The sequence below is a fragment of the Manis javanica genome, chromosome 12 (genome assembly GCF_040802235.1).
Source record: "Manis javanica isolate MJ-LG chromosome 12, MJ_LKY, whole genome shotgun sequence".
Lineage (NCBI taxonomy): Eukaryota > Metazoa > Chordata > Mammalia > Pholidota > Manidae > Manis > Manis javanica.
Genome location: NC_133167.1, coordinates 85550787 through 85578670, shown reverse-complemented (window position 1 = coordinate 85578670; position 27884 = coordinate 85550787). Strand labels below are relative to the sequence as shown.

The following is a 27884-nucleotide window of genomic DNA, read 5'->3' as shown; positions in this document are numbered from 1 at the left end:
CGTGCCTCAGGCACCCTAGCGCCCCACTTGCCAGCACTCAGCCTCTCCCCACAAAGCCAGCTCTTGGCTGGCTTACTGCTGAATGAGGACAAAAGAAAGTGCGGTCTGCTTTCATTTCTGTAGGGGAAACGGGGTTGTTCCTGTGTGAGCGGGCTGGCTTTTGGCAGCTGTGGTATTAGCCACTGTTGTAAAGTTCTTGCTTACCCTTGTATCACTCTGTTAATGTGCGACTGTCAACATAGTACAATTTGTGTTGAAAGAAGGCATAATTTGGTGAACAGGGCCGGGAAACAAATTTTAGCTCTTCAAACGATTTGCATTGAGACATAATGGTGGTGTGTCCTTGTAAAATAGTGATCTTTTTCTGCCTCGCCCTCCCTTGAAGCAATGTTGTGTGAACGGTGAGGGTCTGCAAAGGGCTTTATATATGCCTTCCGGAGAGGTGCTGTGGAATTACAAGGCACTATTATTAAAACTGTCATGTCCTTCCTGGTACAACCCAAATCACCTGTGGATTTCCCCAGAGACTGAGCCGGCTGTCAAATAAAAAATAGAGAAGCTGACCTGAGAGAAAATGAAATGGCCATTTTATTTAAATGACCAGATCGAGTCTCCTGAGGAAAGGGATCCAGTTATCTAATGAAGACGTTATGCTGTCAAGGCACTGAATCTGTCTAGTTTCCTGTGGGTTAAAAGATGAGGGCCTGGAACCACCACAACATGAATCAATACTGCCCTGCTGCTTTTTCTAATTGCCATAGGCTGTGGGGTCCTCAGTCCCTTGGCACCGCTAATGCACTGTATTGATCTCAGATGAAGCTAGAAATCTGTCTCCACAACAGTGAGGCAGCTGTGTCTGTCAGCCACCACTGGGAGGAGCCGGCAGACCCAATTCTCAGTATTAGGTAATGTGCGGATCTGCTCTGAAGCTGCGTTAGTCTGACCTTAACGTATGGTGTGGGTACAGTGACTGGGAAATCTTTAGGCTTTAGCATTACAGAGTATTGATCTGATGCCGCCAGTGTGAGTTATTCTGTAATGACTGAAGCACGGAATTATGCACAACAGGTGATAAATGTCAAGTGCCACCAGCACCTCTCTGTTGTAGCAGTCCTCTGTATATGAGACACAGACCAAGTCTGACAGCACAGAAGTTAGGTTTCAGAAATTGCCTAGACCTATACCAGTACGGTGATTAGCATCTGGTACAGCTAAGGTGTATGCGTCTGCAGGGTACGGGGAAAGCGTTCTGGCAGTTTGGCACAGCCATCCATTCCCTCAGTTGAGAGTGGGACAGGGAAGGTCAGCAGGAGCCAGGTGTTCAGGAAGATAGGGCACCTAAGAGTTTTCAGGGCCATTTTTACTGTACTGCCACCTCAATGCTTGCATTGGAGCACAGAAATGTCACATAATGAACACTCTGCCAAACTAGTTTGTCTCTTGTTACTCAAGAGGGCCAGTGCATGCTGGAGCTGGTGCTCAGGCTAACAGTGCACATCTCTTCCCAACTTGGGTGGTAGAGTGACCTCCTGGTCGTGGCTTGGAATCAGCCCTGTGGGAGTATTTACATCACTGGAATCCACAATGCAAATCACACCCCACCCCTGCCAGAGTTAGTTGGTAATCATTTACCAGATCACCACTAGCTCTCATTTTAGCATGGGGCTAGAAGTAACTACCATAGAGCCCAACAGTCAAGGGCTCTAAGGGACAAGAACAAAGAAACATCCTTGGCTTCTCTAGCTACTGTCCTAAGCATGGGAGAAGAGGTATATCCAGGGTCTAGATGTTTGGATGCAGGAAAAATGGGTGACGGTCATCTGGACAAGTGGCCAGGGTCCCCTCGACCTAACCATTCCCACTCTGCCTGCAGAGAAAGCCAGAAAGGATTGTTCGAACCGCCCAACTGTCCACGTGAATCATTCAGCCAAAACAGGATTTTGCAAGTTAACTAGCTAATCCCTTTTCCACATTCAACACTTAAATTGTGAACTAATTTTAAAAAGCACCACCATTTTAAAAATGGGAAGATTTATTGTGAATCGCCTTGCAGGCCAATGGTGCCATCTATGGAATGCTGCACGGTGAGGCCTCCTGGTTCTCCAGGAACGAGCTCATTAGCAGACGTGGTGGGCTGGTCCTCAGGAAGCATTTTAAAGTCATATCCTTGATGTAAAGTGCTGATCCCAGTCCCCACTTAGCTGATCCCAGACAGGGAGGTTTCAGCTTTACTTGGTTTAACTGTCTCCCATCTAATGGCTTTAAATTCCACAACAAGTAAAGAAATATAATTTCTCAACTACAGGCCAAAATATCTTTTCCCTACTAAAGCTGTCCCCAAGGCCTGAAAGCTGTTGGTCAGCAATCTTATTACATTTTTCTCAGTATAGACTATACTGGAAACACCAATCATAAATACCTGAATGTAACACTCGTTACTGGGTAGCACAGCGGTCATATCAGACTTTTAACAACCCCTGTGACTAGCAAATAGTCTTGTTGGTGAAAGACAAACAGACCAGAAAAACACACACCCAGCACAAACAAATAGTTAAGTCTTAAACCCTTAATTATGTTTCCTAGCAAAAACGGTGGCTAATGAAAGCCATGTGTGCTACCATGGTGGCCTCCCAGAGCCTGCAGCCTCTAGGCCCGGGTGGGGGTGTCTCAGAACAGCCAAACCATTTGACTGCCAGTCTGTTTAACAGTCCGTTTTCTTCTCTCAGAAGCCTTTTCTTCATATCCAGAAGGACCATACTGGGGAGTACATCCACTCCATCTCCTAAGGTCCTTTATTTCCAGGGCACTATTCCCACTGATGGATCACTCTGGAAAAGCAGGTCAGGACTCTTACAGTGGTTTTTGTAATTTCCAAGTTCTTAGGTTACCAAGCCATGGGAGTCCGAGCTATCTAAGACGCCAGGCTCATGACATGATGCAAAACATTTCCTCCCTTGAAGGACACGGGTACAAATACAAAGCTGTTCAAAAATAACATGAGGGTTGGTGGGCCTTACACAAAGTTTAGTGGGATGACATAATGGAACAGAGGAAACGGGCTTTGCAGTTATGTTCTCCGAAAACTGTCTGAACTTGGTCTCACATCTGGAATGGGGATGAGGCCTTCAAAGGACTGAATGAATGGCTGATCTTGTCCTCAAGGTCCTAGCAGGGGGTCCAATTTGGATGCCACTGCTGAGGGCAGACAGGTGGAGAGCATGAGCCTCATCGTCCAGCAGGCCTTATGCTCCTTTCGAAGTAGCCTTGCTTCCGGGTGGTTCTGGGTGGTCCTTTGTGATTCAGCCAGGAGTGTCTGGGCACAAAACAAGGAGCTCAGGCATGGGTCAGATGTGTAAGTTCATTAGGATTCCCTTTGTTTTCTTAATCAAAATGACAGGCCCCCAAGGTCAAATTCGAGTTTATAATTTACCTTGGTGATAAAAAGGATGAAGATATGCAAACAAGGCCCTGGATCTCACCCCCACCTGCATGCGACCTGGTTCTCTCTGGTCCTTGGGGTGGAGAGCCACCCCACACACAGTTCAGCCCTCCCATAACCCCCGACTGTTTCTGCCATGTTTTCTGTTCTCACCCCAAATTCCTTGACCCAAATGGGAGAAGTGGATAGAGGATTCCTTATTTACATGGTATTTCTCCTAAGATTTAAATTGCTTTCCTGCTTGTATTTCCTGACATCTGAAGCCCGTGTGAAATATACAACATATGGGGACTATTTCCATCTGGCGCAAAGGAAAATAAGAATCTGCCTATATTGTAATTAGCTTCTAGGCTTAACATGTTTAGATCTGATCCACAGCTGCATGGGCTGATGATTTTTTTTTCCACTTTTGGATAACTGAGCTTAAAAAAAATGCAGTGGTTATGACTAAAATTCAGCCTACAACTTCCTGTTTGGAAGACAGGAAGAACTATGCAGTCTTTTGCAATGATTGTAATTCTAGATTCTCACTGGCCTTAATAACTAGGGGGAAAGGGTTTTCTTTTTATTCTTACAGTTTCTTTAGCAGAAGTGATGGATCCTTTAGGTAACGAGAGAGGTGCTGATGGCATTGTGGATGACCATGTGACTGGTGGCGGTTATACTAATTCTTCATCATCCTTCATCATCAGAACTGAGAGCTGGGTTACTGATTTCAAACAAAATGTCTGTCAGATCTATAATTACACTGCCATGACTACCAGAAACTTAGAAGTAACGACTTCATGTTCTGGTAGAGGATTCAAGAGACAAAAATCTGGAACCTAATTGCATATCACCAAATACTGAACTTTCTTAGAAACAGGTCAAACAGTATAAGAAATATTCTTTATTAAAGGATGCCATTGTATTGAAATTCAGTTTTTGTCAAGGGGGTTACAAATAGAGAAATTACTGTTATTTTCATGTGTTAACCTCATTAAATGAAATGTCCAACCTTTGTTCCCTTCAGTTGAGGTGCTAAATCCACCACGTTCTCCTTAGATTCAGGGGAAATGGGAGTATCCATCTTTGGAGCCTAGGGAGAGAAATATTTGATAGGAGCACGAGCTTGCAGCTCCAACTGAGACCCCAAGACCATGCTACAGTAGTCAGAATATAACTGGCTTTCCCCTAAATTTCTGCCTTCCTCCAACTATACTCCTTAGGAGGAACATGAACTGTGTCCCTAAAACAGCAACTTAGTATTATTTATCTTTGACATTTGAGAACCCTATACACAAAAGTTACACTCTAATTACAGTATTTTAAATCCTCAGTCATTAACACGCTACTGGTGTGCTAATTCTGGTCCTGTTTTCAGTCTCAAAAAAACAAAAGTCACTTCTCAATTACTTGTCAGTTCCTAATAGCATTGGTGTATCTTAGTCAAAATTGACACCATCATTTTTGGTGTCTACTAATAAGTGATAAATTTGATTTATTAAAATGGTAGGTACTGCTTAATTGAAGCTCCTGCAGTGCAACATGAGGAAAACAGGGAGGAGGTGGTATTTTAGAATAGCCAACTAACTTGTCCTCATGAATTCTATTAATTAGATTTGAAAAGTGTATCTATGCTCTTTGAAATAAGTAATTCCTTTGTGTACTTTGGAGGGAAAAGGGTTTCATACATCCAAAATTATATTCAATTTGATGTCTCTCAATTCTTTGCAGAACCTAGCACGCTAGTTGTTCTTGCTTTTTTATAAAGGGAGAATACAAGTTTAGAAACAGATTTAAACCAAAGAGGCTTAACCTAGGAGTTGGTCATTTTGTCCTTAATTTCTAGGTCTTTCTCAACCATTCCAGGAAGCAATATCAGAATAAAGAGTTAATGCCCCTCTAGAATAATCTTGAGAACCCAGATTTAGTTTTGAGACACTGGGCTATTCCAAGACTTCATTGCTTTTGAGAGCAGTCTGATAATGGCATAACTTTGGTCTTAAAGATCAAAGATGAAGAGCCCAAAACATGAACTGTGCTCCAAAATTCCTAATCTACCTAGAATCCTTCCCAGACAAAGGCTACATGCAGATTCGTCTCTGGAAATACGGAAGAGGAAGGCAAACCGTGTTTCCTGCAGTACATTTTTCATGCTGGACTTCATATAATTTTCCTTGGTGTATCCAAGGAGTCATTGGCATAACTGAGATTAAAAGCGATTAAAACTGGAGAGTACTTAGTTGAATCTACCAAACCACATGTGCAGCGTCTTAACCCTGGCCTCTCCCCTCAGCCGCACAGGTTCTGAGTTACACCTGGAGCCACAAAGAGAAGTGTGAGGCCCCTTTTCATGGACCCAGAGCAAGATGGTCCAGTGTCTGGGCCTAGACTGGGTTCTCCAGTAAAATACCGGGAGGAAAAAAGCTGCTGAGTTGCAGGCAACAAAAAGTAGAGAGGTGAGTTGCAAGATGAAAAGTTTACATTCTAGACGGGCCATTCACTGCTTAAAAATTAAGAGGAATCTGGACAAATGAAACAGCTGTGAAAGAACAGGAAGTATTCAGTCCCAAAGGAGGAAGACTGGTGGCGGGGGGAAGGAAAACAAAAAGACAGTATGCTAATGAAACTAGCTAGTTAAGGAGAGAGAATAAACTGCACTCCTATTGGAAAGAATCCTAAATCAAGCTGGGATTTAAGGCAGTGTGGGGAAGTTGGGGTTTCTATGGCCAGGATCCTCACTGAACTTAAACCACCTGATGATGTAACTGGCCTGTTGCTAGGCTACCACTTCCACACCTTTAGGCAATAAGCTATTATTGCGCTATATAGAGAGTTAAGCCCAGTACTCTGGGCGGAGGCAGAGATGCTAGTGCTCGACCTATGCCAGGAGAACAAGCTGGGTAATTAACCCTTTCACCCCAAAGAACGTTTGCTGTCAATTTCTTTGGTCACATTGAATCCATAGCAAACTTGCCCGGGGCTGAAACCCATTGACAAGACAGGCAGTAACAGCCCTATAGCTAGTGGAAGTTTAAGTGCAAGCTTTTTTAAGAAACTTTACAAAGTTTATTTTAACTTCAGATTCCAAAAGATAGGCCCAAAGAAATGCCCACTGTGAGTGCAAGAGGAAGTAAGACTGTGGAGAGGCCCCAGCTGCAGAAATCCTCAAAGAACCCCTACTTACCTCCCCATGTAGTGGTATCTCCATTGGTTTTGGCTTCACATCTATCAGGGGTGAAGGTTCGTGACAAGAGCAAGAGGGAAAGTGGGACATTGTCCTTCAGGTGGAGGTCTAGCCACTGGAGAATGGGAGGGAAACACAGGACAGACCCACAGAATGTTAAACGTGCACGTGGCCAGTGACCATCGTGCCTGCTTTTACAGCTCCCCCAGGTGCATGCTGGTGACCTAAAGGCAGGACAAGGAGAGCACCGGGCTCCTGGCTTCTGCACCACTGCAGTACCCTGCAACCTGTCAGTACAGCAGATCACTCAGAGTTGCAGAGGGCATGTTCAGTTAAACTCTCAAACCAATGGTGGATCAAAGTGGCTAAGCATTTTCTCTCAGACACAGAAGATAATGTGAAAGAATTGGCCTCATACATCACCAAAAAAACCAATACATTAAAATGAGATGCAAGTTTTCAAGTACCAAATTAGCCAAGCTTTTAAAATATACATACATACATACATACATACATATACATACATATATGTATATATATTTTAGATCAATAATATATGCACAAGAGACAAAATACAAAAGGTAAATAAAATGTAATCTGTAAAAATAAGCCTGCTTTCTACCCCTATTTTCTAGCTATTCTGTGTCCCTCCCTAGAAGCAACCATTGGTACCAGTTCTTACATAATCTTCCAGAGATAATTCTGTGCATATACAAACATACACTTAATATGGTTTTTATCTTTACACAAAGGTGACACGCACTGTTTTGTCCTTAGCTATTTTTCACTGAACTATCCTGGAGATTGACTCATAGAGCTGCCTCCTTTTTAAGCATCTGTAAAAGATTCCATTGTATGGAAATGCCAAAATTACTTTGATTATTCTCCTTTTAATGAATAATCTTTTGCTCTTACAAATTCTGCTGCAATGGATAATCTTGAAGACATCATTTTGCACATGTGCAAGATCATAGGATAAATTCCTAGCAGTGAAGTTTCTAGGGCAAGGTAAATGCGTTTTTAAAAGTTGAAAGTTGGAGGTTTTTATCAGCAATGCCTGAGAGCCCCTCCCCTCTACCCTACCAACATGAGTTATCAAACTCTGATAATAGGGGAATGTGATATCTCATATTTTTAATCGATCTTATTGTGAAGTTAAGATGTTTTATATACTTGCCATTTTAGTTTCCTTTCTATGAAATGTCTGCCCGTATCATAACACAGGATTTTTTGAGCAGGAATACAGAGTGCTGAGTATCATGTGGTTGGATTCGTATCCCCACTCCCTTGTAGGGGGATTGTAAAACAACACACCCTTTCAAGAAAGCAGTTTGATAGTATGAACTCACTACTCTTATGTTCAAGAAATAAATGATTTTTAAGTACTCTTCTCTACAGTCTGTTTATCTTCCCACCAGAGCAGGCCCAACACGCAAGAGGAAATTGCTACCTGACTTAGTTTCGAAGTCACAACAATGGCTCTTATCCCAAAACAATTCATGGACACATAGCACTCTTTATAGTTATAGGAATGAGAATTTCAATAGGTTTGCAGCACTGACACTCTTAGTTCAAATGTTATCTGAGGGAAAATAGTGAACCCCTGTTAACAAAGCCAATACTTCACATTGGATTGGGGCATGGATGGGGAAAAGCAGCCCCAGGTGAGCCACCAGGCACGGTTTAGACCTCCAGCTGCATTTGCCCATGACAGGCCTTGTATCAGAGATGTGGCCGCTCTTACAAAACCTGAAGTAGGCAAAATTCCAAGGTGGCCCCAAGATTCCCTGTCCCTCATGCATCCACAGCTTCTCCCAGTTGTTCAGTCAAACACTAATCAACGTGCTGCCGTGAAGAGAAGCTGCAGATATAATTAAGGTCCCAAGTTTGTTGCCCCTAAAATAGGAAGATTATCCAGGTAGGTCTCGCCTAATCATGCGAGACCTTTAAATCTGGAGTTAGAAGTCAAACGGGAAGGAGGTTTGACGCTTGAGGGGTTGGCCTGTGAGTAGTTCTTGCTGGCTTCGCAGATGGAGGCGGCCTCCAGGGCTGAGGGTGGCTGGGGGCTGACAGCCAGTGAGAACACACGGACGTCAGTCCTACAGCTGCGAGGAACTAAAATCAGCCAACAAACTGAATGAGCTTGGAAGCAGAGTCTTCCTGACAGCTTCCAGAAAGGAACACCCTACCCTTGTGACCTACAGAACCGTGAATAACACACGGGTGTTGTTTTAGCCACTATGTATGTGGTAGTTAGATACTCAGCAGCAGAAAACCACGAAGAGTACCCCATCTCAGTCAAAAATACACCTATAGCTGCACAGCGTCCAACTGCTCCGTTAAATAAGACAAGTTGGGTAAGGGGGTTCGCTTGCAAAGTGGAAATCACAAAGCGAGGCCTGCCCATTGCGGGGGAGAGAGTGTCAGGGAGAAGGGCCCCAGAAAACTGCTACTTGCCTCTGTGAGCTGCTGTCTCGGTTGTCCCTCGGTAAGACCCAGGGACCTCATCCCTTGGGCCCTGCAGACAACTCGTAGCTCTGACAGCTCGTAGCTCTGACACGCTCAAAGAATTCACCCCCTCCTTGGCGATTGCCTGAAAGAAATGTAAGGAACGGCATATGGGGGTCCTTTGGTTTCGGTTTTACCTAATTCCGAGGTTCCAACAAGTCGAGGGCAACACGAAGTTCGATGCCTTCGGCTTTGCTCCCTGCACAGAAGCGCAGCCAAGGCCCGGGGCCTGCTGGGCAAAGTGGTTTCGGGAAGCGCAGCGGCCCAGATGGAGGAAATCCTGCCAGCAGAGATCACGACGTAATTATTTCCCTTCTTGATTTGCATTTCGCCTGGTTGTGACATCTCTCCTCGTCTGTGGCAGCTTTAGGATTCATTAGAAAAATGCTGGTCAGGAAGCTTTCAGTGTACCATTTGTCGCACGGGGTTCTTCCCCAGTACTACACCCGGGGATTGGCCCTAGCTCTGGTCCACAAAACTCGGTAACAGTTTCTGCGTGGTGTGGTCCAAAATGATGGTACTTCTGGGACCAGGATTGTTTTGTCTGCTCCAAAGTTCTGAAAGCAACAACTGAAACCTAAGTGGGGCCAATGGGATCCTGCTTTCTCAGTTCTGGGAAGCCTCCCTCAGGCAGAATGCTTTAACGCAGCTGATTCAGATTCAGGGAACATTCTGTTTTTTAAGGAGTCTTAGTAGTAGCTGTAGTCCCAACCATGCCTTTCTTCTGTAAGAGATCTAGGATCTGCTTTCATCCCTATGTTATGCGTTGCCACCCCTTATCAGGCCACCCTACCCAGAATGCTGACTCTGGCATCGGCTCTGAGGAAGGGGAGCCGAGCTGGGTGGGTAGGGCAGTGTCCTTAGCAGGGAGAGATTCAGGAAGCTACTGGGCAGCTGTTCCCTCCTGGTGGGTCCGAATTGCTCTGGATTAGTTCCAGCTAAGATGTCCAAATGACTAACTGCTTGTGATGGCCTTCTCAAGAAAATGGGTCAGAGTTCAACAAACAGTTCCTAAGATGAGTAATCAAGGTTCAGGCTGTCATGGTGATGGTTGTTTCAAACCACCCGTTTTACCAAGTACCCAGTCCTTGAGCAGACCTAACACAGGATACTGAACTTCATCATCACAAAGCCACCCAAAGATGTCTCTCAATGCCCTGCTAAGTCCCTACAGCCCCAGTAAAACGCTTACTTCATCATCTGCTTTTATAGACTTCAGTTTCATCAGGAGCTGAAAGCAGAGCAAATTGTTGGTTCCAAAGGACTGCAATTCTAGCAGTTTGCAAAGGGCCACCAGCTAAGATCAATCTAGGTGCCCCAGGGTGAGCGGATCCTCAAATAGTTTGGAAAAGCTAAGTATCTCCTTTGTGCTGGGCTTGTGGCTGGTCTGGACCTAGGCAGTTGGGACAAAGAGGCTAATTAAAATATGTTTCCTACTTAATTTGACCTTCCCTACTACAGAATGTTTGAAAGACACACCATAGCGTTGAAAGACCCTATCTTACGTCTGGAAATGGGTCCTGTGGTATAAAGAGTAGTAAAAAAAAATCTCTGAAGCAGCCTAAGTGAACTGAAAAGGTCAGTAGTACTTCAAAAGTTTGACCCTATTCTGTTCCTTCCAAGCAGTTATCAAGGACTTCAATACCTTGGTTGCTTTAAGATAGGTTTTTTTGCAAATGACTGTAAATGTTTGCAACATTGTATGTATACAACTTGGATATTTGCAAGTTCAGAGATGGTGAACAATTTGGAATATCTGGGATGACATGAATTTTTCATTTAACTGCCAGCCCAGAAGTAGTTTGGTATTATATATATAAAAAATGGACACCTGTTTAACATAGAATGAGAACTGTGTAGAGGCATCTCCCAACTTGGCCCCGATCCTCCTGCCACTTCTGTAATTGTTTCTTGAAGAAATCTTGCTAGTTCCAACTTTGAGGCCTTTTCTTTTTCTGTTGTTCTTCCTTAGTAATAAAAGAGGAAAGGTTAACCACCCCTTCATAATTACAACTTAGTAGTTAAAGATGAGAGGAAAATAATGGTTCCTTCTTATTGTTTATCCCTATTTCATGTGTTAATATTATTTTCAGACTTTATTGAGTTGGTGAGAACCAGAGCAAATAAAAAGTAGCCTCTCTCTGCAACTTGTCTCCTTATTCTTACTGTTTCATTTCTCAGCAGTACAATGATCACAAATGTTTGATAGATCCAAAATGTCCCCTCAATGGGAGGCTTTGTCATTATTTAGAATGAGATACTATCTCTTAACCTGATACAAACCATCTAGACTGCTAGTTGAGCCAACCTTGGTCTAAAGGGCCCCAGATTTTGCTTGGGCCACAAACAAAGAAAACTAGGAAATGACCTCTCTGCTAAAGTAACTTACAGTTTAGGTAGAACACAGATACAATTATATAACACAACAAGGTAAGTGCTGTAACAGATATGAAACACTACACAAAAGGAAATCAAATGTACACTCTTAAGATACTGTGTTAACCAGTATTTCTAAGTCCTCATCAGAAATGGAGTGTGGTGGCATATTCAAAATAACCATGGTCAGAACTCGGTACAGGGAGTGGAGAAGAACAGAGCTATGTATGAATATATATTATGTGAGTACACAATGTGTGAACATATAAATATATATAATATATATATTTTTAAGTTGCCCAAGAGATTCTAATGAACAGCCAATCATATACTTATTGATTTTTAGAAAGATCTTAAGACTCAGCCCCAAAAAATAAAAACCTACACCTGTGAGACCATCATTGGAACCCCTCTAGTCATCCATCTCATTTATCTATATCCATCCATTTATTTATTGAGCATCTACCCTGTGCTAGGTGCTGGGGGTAAAATAAGCAAAACACAAGAATTTCTGCCCTCAAGGAACCTCTAGTCTAATGGAAGAGGCAAACATTAATGACTAATGGTAATTCAGTCCACAAATTAATGCAAACTTAGACAAGTACTGTGAAAGAGAAATGCATGGTACTGTGATGTACATGGAAAGCTAACACAATCCCATCCTCCTCCCCACCCGACCTTTGTTCCATGAAAAGGAAAAGACTGTGGCCTGGGTGTATGTATATGCATGTTTGGGGAATAAGTAATGTTGAGAAAAGAGGAATATTTAGATAAATCACTTCCTCTGTTCTCTCATCTTCTCACGTTCACTAACACATTCCTTGGAATCCCATGTACCAATTACAGATCCTAATACTTTAAATATAAATAAACTAAACCACTACCAGGTAATTAAATAGCGCATTTTAGCTGGACTGCTTCAATGTATCTTGAATGTTCATGTTTTTATTCCTAATGCCACCTCAGTGATTGCAGCTTTATCATCTCTCTCGTGCTACTGGATAGCATTCCAGCTGCCTTCCTTCCCTTGGCTTTGCCCTCTTCAATCCTTCCTGATTGAAAGCAAAACTATTTATCTGAAATACGGATCTAATCATGTTACCTGCTCCCTGCTTAAAGTTACCTTCCACTATTCACCACTGTCCAAGGTGAAGTCTGAATTCCCTAGGGTGGTACATGCTTTCCAACCTGACCCTAGTACATCCCTGTTGTCTCATCTTCTACCATTTATCCCCTTGTGTTCCCTCCTCCAACCACATAGAGCCAATCAGTCGTCTCTGATTGTCATATTCTTTTACACCATTAAGCCATTTTAAGTGCTATTTTTTCTACCCAGAACACCTTGCAAACACTTAGTAAAATTCAACTGCTCTTTAAGGCTCTTCTGTGAAACATTTCTCAGTCTGATTTCAAAGTTGCCTTCTCTGTCCTCTCATAAGGTGTTCAAGTGTCCATACCACTGTCTAGTAAAGCACAGAATGGAGAGAATAAAGGAGCTGCCCCAGCTTCACAGTGACCATGCTCTTCTCAGGATTACTCATAAGCACTAAAAGATCTGTTTGGCTGAATAAATCATGCCTACTGTTCAACTAGTCACCACAGTAACAGTTCATTTATTTTTTTATGGTAAAAAGTTAAAATTCAATGGAGAAGGGATAGTTTTTTCAACAGATGATGCTAGAAAAACTGGATAACCACATGCAAAAAAAAGAAAAACATTGACACTGTTCCACTGTTCACCAGAATTAACTCAAAATGGATCATAGGTTTAAATGTAAAATGCAAAACTTCTAGAATGAAACATAAAAAACCTAGGGGATCTTACATTTGGCAATGAGTTTTCAGATATAACACCAAAAGCATGATCCAAGAAAGAAAAAATGGATAAATTTAACTTCACTGAAATTAAAAACATTTGGAAGGGGCAGAGCCAAAATGGCGACATGAGTAGAGTGCGGAAATCTCCTCCCAAAGCCACATATATTTATGAAAATATAACAAAGACAACTCTTCCTAAAATAGAGACCAGAGGACACAGGACAACATCCAGACCACATCCACACCCAGCGCCTCCCAAAGGGGGTAAGATACAAGCCCTGGCCCGGCGGGACCTGAGTGCCCCTCCCCCCAGCTCCTGGCAGGAGGAGAGGAGTCTGAGTGAGCGGGGAGGGAGAGGGAGCCCAGGACTGCTGAACACCCAGCCCCGGCCATCCAGACCAGAGAACAGCACAGTGCATGCGTGGGGTCCTGGATACTAGGGAAACAGGGCAGCAGGACCAGTGAGCGGGTACCAGAGGCCAACAACGGAGAACAAAGAAACAGGAGCAGCCATTTTTTTTTTCCAATTTTTTTTTTTTTTTTGGCGAGTGCTTTTTGGAAGTCTTAAAGGGACAGGGACCACAATACTAGGGAAACAAGGCAGCAAGACCAGTGAGCAGGTGTCTGAGGCCGGCGCCTGAGGACAAAGAAAATCGTGTGTTTTCTGTGTTTTTTAAAAAAATTATTTATTTAATTTTGTTGTTGTTGTTGTTGTTTTGGTTTGGTGAGTGCTTTTTGGAAGTCTTAAAGGGGCAGGGTGGGACACTTAGTCCAGAGGCAGGGAATCTGGGGACCTCTGGACACTCTAACCCCCTGGGCAGCAGGGAGCATGGAGGCCCCTTACGGAGATAAATAGCCTCCCGGCTGCTCCCCCTCCAATGGGGCTCCACCATTTTGGAGTAGCAGCCCAAGCCAGGTCACACGCACAGCAACAGTGGAGATAAACTCCATAGCAGCCCGGCAGGAAGCAGAAGCCCTGTCTGCTCACAGCTGCCCAGCACAAGCCACTAGAGGTCGCTATTCTCCCAGGAGAGGAAGGCCACAACCCAACAAGAAGGAATACTCTTCCAGCCGCCACTTGTACCAGCTCTGCAAACTATCTCTATCACCATGAAAAGGCAAAACTACAGGCAGACAAAGATCACAGAGTCAACACCTGAGAAGGAGACAGACCTAACCAGTCTTCCTGAAAAAGAATTCAAAATAAAAATCATGAACATGCTGACAGAGATGCAGAGAAAAATGTGAGAGCAATGGGATGAAGTCCAGAGGGAGATCACAGATGCCAGGAAGGAGATCACAGAAGTGAAACAAACCCTGGAAGGATTTATAAGCAGAATGGATAAGATGCAAGAGGCCATTGAAGGAATAGAAATCAAAGAACAGGAACGTATAGAAGCTGACATAGAGAGAGATAAAAGGATCTCCAGGAATGAAACAATACTAAGAGAACTGTGTGACCAATCCAAAAGGAACAATATCCGTATTATAGGGGTATCAGAAGAAGAAGAGAGAGGAAAAGGGATAGAAAGTGTCTTTGAAGAAATAATTGCTGAAAACTTCCCCAAACTGGGAGAGGAAATAATCGAACAGACCACGGAAATACACAGAACCTCCAACAGAAAGGATCCAAGGAGGACAACACCAAGACACATAATAATTAAAATGGCAAAGATCAAGGACAAGGAAAGAGTTTTAAAGGCAGCTAGAGAGAAAAAGGTCACCTATAAAGGAAAACCCATCAGGCTAACATCAGACTTCTCGACAGAAACCCTACAGGCCAGAAGAGAATGACATGATATATTTAATACAATGAAACAGAAGGGCCTTGAGCCAAGGATACTGTATCCAGCACGACTATCATTTAAATATGATGGCGGGAATAAACAATTCCCAGACAAGCAAAAGCTGAGGGAATTTGCTTCCCACAAACCACCTCTACAGGGCATCTTACCGGGACTGCTCTAGATGGGAGCACTCCTAAAAAGAGCCCAGAACAAAACACCCAACATATGAAGAATGGAGGAGGAGGAATAAGAAGGGAGAGAAGAAAAGAATCTCCAGACAGTGTATATAACAGCTCAATAAGCGAGCTTAGTTAGGCAGTAAGATGCTAAAGAGGCTAACCTTGAACCTTTGGTAACCACGAATTTAAAGCCTGCAATGGCAATAAGTACATATCTTTCAATAGTCACCCAAATGTAAATGGACTGAATGCACAAATCAAAAGACACAGAGTAATAGAATGGATAAAAAAGCAAGACCCATCTATATGCTGCTTACAAGAAACTCACCTCAAACCCAAAGACATGTACAGACTAAAAGTCAAGTGATGGAAAAACATATTTCAGGTAAACAACAGCAAGAAGAAAGCAGGGGTTGCAGTACTAATATCAGACAAAATAGACTTCAAAACAAAGAAAGTAACAAGAGATAAAGAAGGACACTACATAGTGATAAAGGGCTCAGTCCAGCAAGAGGATATAACCATTCTAAATATATATGCACCCAACACAGGAGCACCAACATATGTGAAACAAATACTAACAGAACTAAAGGGGGAAATATACTGCAATGCATTCATTTTAGGAGACTTCAACACACCACTCACCCCAAAGGATAGATCCACTGGGCAGAAAATAAGTAAGGACACGGAAGTACTGAACAACACAGTAGAGAAGATGGACCTGATAGACATCTATAGAACTCTACATCCAAAAGCAACAGGATATACATTCTTCTCAAGTGCACATGGAACATTCTCCAGAATAGACCACATACTAGCCCACAAAAAGAGCCTCAGCAAAATCCAAAATATTGAAACTCTACCAATCAATTTTTCAGATCACAAAGGTATAAAACTAGAAATAAATTCTACAAAGAAAACAAAAAGGCTCACAAACACATGGAGGAGTAACAACATGCTCCTAAATAATCAATGGATCAACGAACAAATTAAAATAGAGATCACGGAATATATAGAAACAAATGACAACAATAACACAAAGCCCCAACTTCTGTGGGATGCAGTGAAAGCAGTCTTAAGAGAAAAGTATATAGCGATCCAGGTACACTTAAAGAATCAAGAACAATCCCAAATGAATAGTCTAACATCACAATTATCGAGATTGGAAAAAGAAGAACAAATGAGGCCTTCATTCAGCAGAAGGAGGGACATAATAAAGATCAGAGAAGAAATAAACAAAATTGAGAAGAATAAAAAAATAGCAAAAATCAATGAAACCAAGAGCTGGTTCTTTGAAAAAATAAACAAAATAGATAAGCCTCTAGCCAAACTTATTAAGAGAAAAAGAGAATCAACACAAATCAACAGAATCAGAAATGAGAATGGAAAAATCACAACAGACTCCACAGAAATACAAAGAATTATTAAAGACTACCATGAAAACCTATATGCCAACAAGCTGAAAAACCTAGAAGAAATGGACAACTTCCTAGAAAAATACAACCTTCCAAGACTGACCAAGGAAGAAACACAAAAGTTAAACAAACCAATTACGAGCAAAGAAATTGAAACGGTAATCAAAAAACTACCCAAGAACAAAACACCCAGACCAGACGGATTTACCTTGGAATTTTATCAGACACACAGAGAAGACATAATACCCATTCTCCTTAAAGTTTTCCAAAAAATAGAAGAGGAGGGAATACTCCCAAACTCATTCTATGAAGCCAACATCACCCTAATACCAAAACCAGGCAAAGACCCCACCAAAAAAGAAAATTACAGACCAATATCCCTGAGGAATGTAGATGCAAAAATACTTAATAAAATATTAGCAAACCGAATTCAAAAGTATATCAAAAGGATCATACACCATGACCAAGTGGGATTCATCCCAGGATGGTACAACATTCGAAAATCCATCAACATCATCCACCACATCAACAAAAAGAAAGAGAAAAACCACATGATCATCTCCATAGATGCTGAAAAAGCATTTGACAAAATTCAACATCCATTCATGATAAAAACTCTCAGCAAAATGGGAATAGAGGGCAAGCACCTCAACATAATAAAGGCCATATATCATAAACCCACAGCCAACATTGTACTGAACAGCGAGAAGCTGAAAGCTTTTCCTCTGAGATCAGGAACTAGACAGGGATGCCCACTCTCCCCACTGTTATTTAACATAGTACTGGAGGTCCTAGCCACAGCAATCAGACAAAACAAAGAAATACAAGGAATCCAGATTGGTAAAGAAGAAGTTAAACTGTCACTATTTGCAGATGATAATATATTGTACATAAAAAACCCTAAAGACTCCACTCCAAAACTACTAGAACTGATATCGGAATACAGCAAAGTTGCAGTATACAAAATTAACACACAGAAATCTGTAGCTTTCCTATACACTAACAATGAACCAATAGAAAGAGAAATCAGGAAAACAATTCAATTCACAATTGCATCAAAAAGAATAAAATACCTAGGAATAAACCTAACCAAAGAAGTGAAAGACCTATAGCCTGAAAACTACAAGTCACTCTTAAGAGAAATTAAAGGGGACACTAACAAATGGAAACTCATCTGATGCTCATGGCTAGGAAGAATTAATATCGTCAATATGGCCATCCTGCCCAAAGCAATATACAGATTTGATGCAATCCCTATCAAATTACCAGCAACATTCTTCAATGAACTGGAACAAATAATTCAAAAATTCATATGGAAATACCAAAGACCCCGAATAGCCAAAGCAATCCTGAGAAAGAAGAATAAAGTAGGGGGGATCTCACTCCCCAACTTCAAGCTCTACTACAAAGCCATAGTAATCAAGACAATTTGGTACTGGCACAAGAACAGAGCCACACACCAGTGGAACAGACTAGAAACTCCAGACATGAACCCAAACATATATGGTCAATTAATATTTGATAAAGGAGCCATGGACATACAATGGCGAAATGAAAGTCTCTTCAACAGATGGTGCTGGCAAAACTGGACAGCTACATGTAGGAGAATGAAACTGGACCATTGTCTAACCCCATATACAAAAGTAAATTCAAAATGGATCAAAGACCTGAAGGTAAGTCATGAAACCATAAAACTCTTAGAAAAAAACATAGGCAAAAACCTCTTAGACATAAACATGAGTGACCTCTTCTTGAACATATCTCCCCGGGCAAGGAAAACAACATCAAAAATGAACAAGTGGGACTATATTAAGCTGAAAAGCTTCTGTACAGCAAAAGACACCATCAATAGAACAAAAAGGAACCCTACCTTTTTGGGTATGGGAGAATATATTTGTAAATGACAGATCTGAGAAAGGCTTGATGTCCAAAATATATAAAGAGCTCACATGCCTCAACAAACAAAAAACAAATAATCCAATTAAAAAAGGGGCAAAGGAACTGAACAGACAGTTCTCCAAAAAAGAAATACAGATTGCCAACAGACACATGAAAAGATGCTCCACATCACTAATTATCAGAGAAATGCAAATTAAAACTACAATGAGGTATCACCTCACACCAGTAAGGATGGCTGCCATCCAAAAGACAAACAACAACAAATGTTGGTGAGGCTGTGGAGAAAAGGGAACCCTCCTACACTGCTGGTGGGAATGTAAATTAGTTCAACCATTGTGGAAAGCAGTATGGAGGTTCATCAAAATGCTCAAAACAGACTTACCGTTTTACCCAGGAATTCCACTCCTAGGAATTTACCCTAAGAACACAGCAATCAAGTTTGAGAAAGACAGATGGACCACTATGTTTATCACAGCACTATTTACAATAGCCAAGAATTGGAAGCAACCTAAATGTCCATCGGTAGATGAATGGATAAAGAAGATGTGGTACATATACACAATGGATTACTACTCAGCCATAAGAAGTAGGCAAATCCTACCATTCGCAGCAACATGGATGGAGCTGGAGGGTATTATGCTCAGTGAAATAAGCCAAGTGGAGAAAGAGAAATACCAAATGATTTCACTCATCTGTGGAGTATAAGAACAAAGGAAAAACTGAAGGAACAAAACAGCAGCGGAATCACAGAACCCAAGAATGGACTAACAGGTACCAAAGGGAAAGGGACTGGGGAGGATGGATGGGTAGGGAGGGATAAGAGTTAGGGGGGAAGAAGAAGGGGCATATTAAGATTAGCATGCATGGGCATAGAAGCCACAGGGCATAAATCTGCAAAGAAGTAAAAAGCTAACCTTTTCAAACAATATGGCTTCTCTCTCACCAACTTTACATTTCCCTGTATGGCCCCGGAAGATGACTGGTTAGCCAGAGACGGGTAAGATTCCTCAAGGGAGGAACAACGTAAGACAGGCACAGTCGCAGGGGGGCCATCAGGTGAGAAATTGGGGATCAACAGAGGTGAGGCTCAGAACCTCATCTCCCCTGCTTTGAGAGAAATATTCTGCATCCGTGGATGTTTCGCTGCCCTTGTCTAGCTTGGATTAATACTTAGTCCATAGGCACACACCTGATCATCTACATTTGCCCTCTTACAACACTAAACTATGTTTTCTACCTTTATCTTGCATCTACCTACCACTTCAGCATTTTATTAAAAATAAAAATAATAATAATAATAAAGGGAGAAATGTGGGATCAACATATAAATCAAGTATAAAAATCAAACAAATATTCATATTTGACCTGATTGTTTATAGTTCATAATGCGTGATCAAAACCGAAAGTTTCTGTGATGAATGCCCTTGAACTGTTCACCATGTAAGAATTTATTCACTATGTAAGAATTTGTTCACCATGTAAGAACTTGTTCGTTATGCTTCAGAAGATTGGAGACTGACGAGAATTAGGCTTGAGATGGATTAATGATTGTACATTGAGCATTGACCCCCCCTATACTGAATTTTATTGTTGTTAACAACCATTTGATCAATAAATATGAGAGATGCCTTCTCAAAAAAAAAAAAAAGATTAGCATGCATGGGGGGGTTAGGAGAAAGGGGAGTGCTGTACAACACAGAGAAGACAAGTAGTGATTCTACAACATTTTGATATGCTGATGGACAGTGACTGTAAAGGGGTTTATAGTGGGGACTTGGTATAGGGGAGAGCCTAGTAAACATAATATTCTTCATGTAAGTGTAGATTAAAGATAACGAGAAAAAAAAAGAATGAAGAAAAGGGGGATTACTCCCTGATAGGATAAAACTAACTGTAAATCAACGATTAATGCATGCTCTAAATATCCTTAATTTTGATCACTTAAAGGGTGTCAGATGATCGGCTATGGAGGTATACTGTTCTGATAATATTCCTTTCTCTTAAAAAAAAAATGCAGTTCCTGTGTGGTGATCTGCAATGAGTTCTACACAGTGGTATAAAGGGCATATCAAAGTGTGAGCAAAGGGTCTGTTTGTGTTTATACAGAGGATCAAAGCCTAATTTGGCTACCCAGAAAATGAACTAAGATACGATATGAAGAACTTCCAACATCAGCACTCTCTGGAAGAGTCATACCAGAAGATGATCATCAAAAAACCTCAACAAAGATCCAGGCGACGCTGCAGTTGTAGCTGCATCCATCCCACTGGTTCCTGGACTTGCCATGGGAATGAAGAAGGAGATATCTAAGCTGGCCTGTGCTTTCAGTAAAACAACAAATTTGACTGGATCTATACTGTTGGAACTCAACCAAGAATTAGGAGAAGTGCAAGTTGTAGCACTCCAAAATCTTACAACTACAGACTATCTACTGTTAAAAGAACATATGGGGTGCGAACAGTCCCCAGGAATGGGTTGTTTTAATTTGTCTGATTTCTCTCAGACTGTTCAAGTACAGTTGGACAATATCCATCATATCATAGACAAATTTTCACAAATGCCTAGGATGCCTAACTGGTTTTCTTAGCTTCACTGGAGATGGCTGATAATTATAGATCTGCTTTGGTTATGTCACTGTATTCCTATTATGTTAATGTGTGTGCACAATTTAATTAGTAGTTTAAAACCTATATATGCTTAAGTTACTCTACAAGAAGATAGGTCAAAGAAATAATCCTCCCATGTTTTCTTCCATCTGCTACCTCTATAGCTTTTCTTCTTCCTTCCTAATTACAACCCTTAAATAGAATTTGTGCCTCATATCGAATTTACTGAGTATCATAATTCCTCCAAGTGGTAAAGATACCTCAAGACAAATGCTGGGCATAGTAGCCACAGGGCATAAATCTGCAAAGAAGTAAAAAGCTAACCTTTTCAAACAATATGGCTTCTCTCTCACTTACCAACTTTACATCTCACTGTATGGCCCCGGAAGATGACTTGTTAGCCAGAGACGGGTAAGATTCCTCAAGGGAGGAACAACCTAAGACAGGCACAGTCGCAGGGGGACCATCAGGTGAGAAATTGGGGACCAACAGAGGTGAGGCTTAGAACCTCACCCCCCCTGTTTTGAGAGAAATCTTCTACATCCGTGAATGTTTTATTGCCCTTGTCTAGCTTGGATTAACACATAGTCTACAGGCACACACCTGATCATCTACATTTGCTCTCTTACAACAGTAAACTATGTTTTCTACCTTTATTTTGCATCTACCTACCACTTCAGCATTTAATTTAAAAATAATAATAATAATAAAGGGAGAAATGTGGGATCCACATATAAATCAAGTATAAAAATCAAACGAATATTCATATTTGACCTGATTGTTTATAGTTCATAATGCGTGATCAAAACTGAAAGTTTCTGTGATGACTGCCCTTGCACTGTTTACCATGTAAGAACTTATTCACTATGTAAGAATTTGTTCACCATGTAAAAATTTGTTCGTTATGCTTCAGAAGATTGGAGACTGATGAGAATTAGACTTGGGGTGGATTAATGATTGTGCATTGAGCATTGACTCCCCTTTACAGAATTTTATTGTTGTTAACAACCATTTGATCAATAAATATGAGAGAGGCCCTCTCAAAAAAAAAAAAAACTAAATGTAGTCTTACCATGTGATCCAGAAACTGCTCTCCAAGGTATATACACGAATTGAAAGCTTATGTCCACAGAAAAACCTGCACACGAATATTTATAGAAGCTTTATTTAAAATTGCCCAAAACTGGGAACAAGCAACATGTCCTCTAATAGAGGAAGGGATAAACAATGGAATATTATGTAGCAATAGAAAGAAATGAGCCATGAGAAAACATGGAGGAACCTTAAATGAATATGGCTAAGGGAAGGAAGTCAGTCTGAAGAAGCTACACACGGTATGATTCCAACTATGTGACATTCTGGAAAAGGCAAAACTAGAGACAGTAAAAAAGATCAGTGGTTGCCACAGGTTGGGGTGCAGGGACAAACAGGTAAAGCCCAGGGGATTTTTAGGGCAGTGCAACTCTTCTGTATGATAATGTGTTGGTGGATACATGATCTGTATTTTTCAAAACCCAAAGAACTGTACAACACAGAGAGAACCCTACTGTAAAGCATGACATTTCACTGGTAATTCCGTACAGATACTGCTCTTCAACTGTAACACATATATCAAATCCAAGATGTTAATAAGAGGAGAAATGGTGGGGACCTTTTGTACTTGCTGCTCAATTTTTCTGTAAACTTAAAAACTGCACTAAAAAACAAAGTCAGTTAATGTGTTTAAAGGTTAAAAAAATGCTACATACCTTTTTTTAAATTCACTTTGAAAAGTTGATGGTAACATCTCTGGGAAGAGTTTCAGAAATACTGGGAGTAAGAATTCCATGAAGGGTACAATTATGAACACCGTAAATGGAACCAGGCGGAAGAAATCTGTTCTCAACAGCTAAAGAATTAAATGCATATGCAATACTCATTATTTTAGGGCATGCCAAAAACAAAGAAACAGAAACAAGTCTCCTTGTTTTTTACAGTGTTAAAAACCCAAGACAGATTTTCTGCAGCAGTTTGGAAAATGGAAAGGCAGGGTTTTCCTCTTTACCATAGCACTGAAGTTATATTTAGGGGATATCTTCAAGGAAATCTGTGACAATCAGAACATATTATTTGCAGGTCTTAGCTTTCATCTAAGTTAGGGATCCATACTTTAATAACATACTATTTGTTAAAATTGGCTTTCAAATTCATATGTTTAATAGCAGTTTCTACTTAAGATGCACAGATCTAACTTGAAGACTCTCAACTCCTTGGAGAAATCAGAAAACAATGAAAACCTTTCCATAGGCAAATACACAAAGATTTTTAAGAATCTTGCCTAAAAAGTTGTATAGCAAGTTAGTTGCAGACAAGTAGGAAACTCAGGTTCTTACCATCAGTGACAATTCCTACTTTGGGATGTTAAAGACTTCCCAAATAGTTCATTTTAGCTTTTATATTTTCTTTCTTAAATATGATTTTTGCCTATCCTTCGTCTCTCTCATCTAGCCAGCACCTGTCCATGCAACAGCCTCCAACCGTTCTGGCAGCCATTTTGGTGTCTATCCAAAGCAAATAGAACCCATTGTAATAATATTTAAGTTCATTCATAATTTTTTATCCAAAAGATCGCTTTTCTTCCCTTATCTTCTTGCCAGTTTCTTCCGTGGACTGAGGGCTTGTCACCTGTGACTTTTTAGAGGTTTTCTGCACCTGAGGTTTACTGGGACCCTCTTGTAGCCAGCAAGTTGATGTGTGTAGCTTTTGTATCATTCCAGTTCATAAGTGAAGTACTTTATTTCCTGGCTGACTAGCATAGGTGTACTTCTTGCTTCCGTAGCTCTTCATATGTGTTTTATTTAAACGGGTATCTGCCAAGTGAAGAAATGCAAATGATGGGGAGTAAGAAGAACTGGAAGGATGGACAAAACAGCGAGGGAATCTGGAATAAAGAGCAACATCCTCTGAATTGTATATATATTATTACAAACTTAAAAGTTAAAGAGACATTTTATCTGGTTAAAATGAAATAATAGTTTGTAAGCCTCTATCTTAAAAGCAGATGATGTTTATTAGTGAATGAAATACAACTTTTACCCCAGTTGAAGAACAGCATGCTTTATGGATGAGTGATATAATCTATGAGAAATACTGTAAATTAATTCCTAGGAATAATTGCTATATTAGAAGTTAGAAACTTAGTGACTGTTGACTTAAAATCTAATAGCAAACATTGTTCCATTGGTTGAACGTTTGGTCCCTATCTACTATCCTAAAACAGGTGAAAAACTTGTGTCTTCAACCACTCTGACAATAGGAATATTGTTGAAATGAAACACTCATTGTCCCTGTGGGGATTAGCCAATCATATAATACTGCTTTGCCCATGGACTCCCTCACATTAGAGGCACTTAGAAATACCCTTTACCCATGATTCCTCAAGAACATTAGGAATAAGAATTGGGCACCCAGCCAGGAATCTCTACATTCTAGTTTTTCAACAGCTCACAATCTTTATTTAGTTAAACTAGCATATCAAATTGTTTGAAAATAAAAATAAGACCCATCCAGGCAAAGACAGCTCCTGGCCAAGAGACTTCTTTTGACAAAGAGATGGCTTTTTCGATTCTTCCAGACTGTTTTTGAAGCATGCCAAAATAAAACACTTTTTGAAGGGCCAAATGGGAAAATGTACAGTGTATCTGACACATAGTAAGTTCTCAGTGAATAATCTTTGGTAAGTGATAACAGACATTCCTGAGGCAGGTATTTGCCCCAGGACTGGGTGGTTTCCCAGCCATTTTGCTCCTTTTTACAACGGCCTCATGAGACGTTCATCAATTACAGAGGTATCACTCTAAAACCATTACATTTTCTATCTTATTTGCACCATTCATCTACAAAATTACTCAGCCTGAGTTGCTAGGCATATAGAAAATCTGGGTACGTTTAAGTACATTAAATGTCAGCTTCTTAAAAACCGACATAGTTAAAACCAGCAAAGTTTTAATTGTGTACTAAGCCTATCCTTTTACATATATATATCTTTTCCATCTAGAAGAATAAAGTTCATCTAATAATGGGGGTGGAGGGGAGATTCCAAGGCTTACCTTGTTAGAGCAATAGCTAAGACTGTATTATAACTGAAGGACATATTTATATGCCTCAACTAGTCAACACAGGAACCTAGGCAGAAGCAGTAGGTAAACAATTTAGTATTTTGAACACATCAATTGTATAGACATCAGGATTTCAGTGTTTTTAACTATTGCAAGAGTAGAAATTTGCATATTCTATTTAAGGTGTAAAATCTCAAGGTCACTTCCAACAATCATAAATAATATTTTCTTAGCCCTGGATTTGAGAATGGTATTCTGAGATGCCAATCAATGGATATACACTTGAATAAGATGATGATCATGATGGTGATACATACGGTCTTCAAAGACATTTAGATTTCTGGTCAATAGTACCTAATAATCTACTTGAAGGTTGCCAGATAGGTAAGAAACTGAGCAAGAACACTTATTTGTAGCTTAAAAATAGAGTAGAAGAGAGCGACTATCCTGGATTTGTTTTCAATTGGCTTTTTACACATACTTGAACAAGTTGCCCCAAACTTTAAAGTCAGAATGTAATCCCTAATCTCATTATGTAACAGTGAAGATATACCCGGGTGCTTACTAGTAATTGAAGTGGAGGTAAACTGCTTTCCTGTGGTGGTGATTCCCCCAAGAGCCCATAGTGAGCCTTATACCTTTAAAACCCTTTCTCCATTCTGTGGCATCTCTCAGCCAAGGGCAGCAAAGAGCCTTACTGTGTCAGAGTGTCAACTCGGCTTTCCTGCAGCCGGGAAAGGAGCTCCAGAGCGTTTGCTGAACGGAAAGCTCAACCGCAGAGCTGACATTTTGAACAGGAGTTCAAATAGTACTGCGGGACATCTGAACCTAGACTAAGGGTGGGTGGTCTCCTGCTGGAGGAAGACCAGACGCGGTCCGGCGGTTAATCTGCTCTCTGGCCGGGGCACTCCGATGCTGGGCTGCGGCGGGGCGGGACCGGGCTCCCCGGTTACCTTTGCTCTGGCACTGACCACACGGGGGCAAGGCAGCCGGTGGCTGGAGTGCACGAGGTGTGTTGGTGGTCTGTGTGTTGCAGTGGCGTCTGGGGGGCCGCCTTTGTTTTCTGCTGCGGGGTGGTGCAGGCAAAGGGACGAACCTTGTTGACAATCCAGGTTTATGGGAGGAGGCCGAGAAGCTGGGCGCGGGCACGGGAGAGGAAGGAGGAAGCGAAGCACGGCAGGAGGGGGAATGGAGGCTGAGCTCCAAAGGTGTGGGGCGGGCTGCGGAACGATGTCAAGGGCTGAGGAGAGTGAGGACAGGGACTGGAAGCTGTCGGGAAAACTGGGTGCGGGCGGGAAGGGCAGGAGCAGAAGGAGCAGCTCGGGGGAAGGGCAGGCGCGGACAGCCCAGTAACAGTCGGAGGGCTAGCCGCGCCCTCCCCACCTCCTGGACCGGCTCCCCGGAACGGCTGCTCGGTCCTCCAGTCCCCTCGCTAGTCTCGGCTCCCCGCCCCAGCTACCCAAGCTAGAAGGGTCCAAGGCCAAGTCTCTTGGCTCCACCTCCTTCCTCACCAGGTACATTACTCTGAGTGACGACAGGACTCACCAATGAGCTCTCAGATCTGCGGAGGGAGGGCGGCCTTCAAAGTGGCAGCCCAGGAGGCCGCCAGGTCTTGTTCCCGCTGGTGAAATGATTTCTCGGCTGGGTTTAATTTAAAGAGGATCTGTGCTGGGGGAGCCAGGACTGTCAAATCCACGCTCTGTAGCCTGTAGGCTAACCCCTACCACACACCCCAAAAGCCTTGATTGAAGGCTGAATTAAAGACGCTCTTACCCTACTGATAGCGTAATATGCCTGATAGTCACCATGGTAACCATCGCGGAGTCACGGATTACATCGCTTTGATGTATACCTCCTCCCCAGCTCTGCAGCTGTCAGGGTTGGGAGTGGGTGTGGGTAGGGGAGTGGCAGAAAGGGCAGAATGGTCAGGAAAACATCCCCCTTCCCTTCTCCAGGACCTAAGATTGGAATGTGTGAAATCTTCACATGGAAACCCGAATTCCACTGAAGAAATTTAGCTTCATGAATATTAACAGGTATTATAATCAGTAGTTGTGTAGAAATCTCGACATTTAAAACATATAGTAGCTGTGCAGAGACAGGCATTGCAGGTTTGGGGACCCTGCAGGTCCTAGGACTAAGCCATTTTGGGAAAGTGGAAGACTAGAAATGGTTTTGCTCCTCCATTATCTCTACTCATCCATTTTATCTGGCTCTAGAAGGAAAACAAAATTTTTAATAACTCTCCCTTAACCAACACTAGACAGCAAAAAATGGTTTTCACAGGGACAATACTTAACATTATCAGCTGACCACAGCTCTTACTCATCGGGGTTGCACGTTTGTAAGAATGAAAGATGGTGGGTATTATATTTGTTTTCTTTTAATCCACAAAGCATTTTTCAGCTAATAACCAAATGGATCAATTACGTTAAATGTGCAAAGTTTTTCCCTTTGGCCACTAGAGGGCCCTTTGTGCATGTCTGATGCTCAACATTCCCCATAAAGATTTCACTTCACGTTCTGCGTTTACTAAAACTGATAAAATCTACAAAGCTTTGGTCTCTTTACCTTTCCTTCCCTGAAAATTC

At 41.6% G+C, this 27884-nt stretch overlaps 1 protein-coding gene across 1 annotated transcript; it reads right to left on the bottom strand.

The window, feature by feature from the left end:
• Window positions 1–402: 402 nt before the first annotated feature.
• Window positions 403–26405, bottom strand: LETM2 (leucine zipper and EF-hand containing transmembrane protein 2). The gene is given in 15 exon segments (XM_037014989.2): window positions 403–3275; window positions 3278–3313; window positions 4015–4119; window positions 4437–4517; window positions 6609–6656; window positions 6658–6723; window positions 9066–9149; window positions 9151–9201; window positions 10309–10509; window positions 10948–11009; window positions 11012–11079; window positions 22945–23085; window positions 23665–23713; window positions 23716–24116; window positions 26247–26405. Coding segments are annotated over 14 exon segments (1332 nt in total). The 5' UTR covers window positions 24023–24116; window positions 26247–26405; the 3' UTR covers window positions 403–3242.
• Between the last annotated feature and the right edge of the window lie 1479 nt (window positions 26406–27884).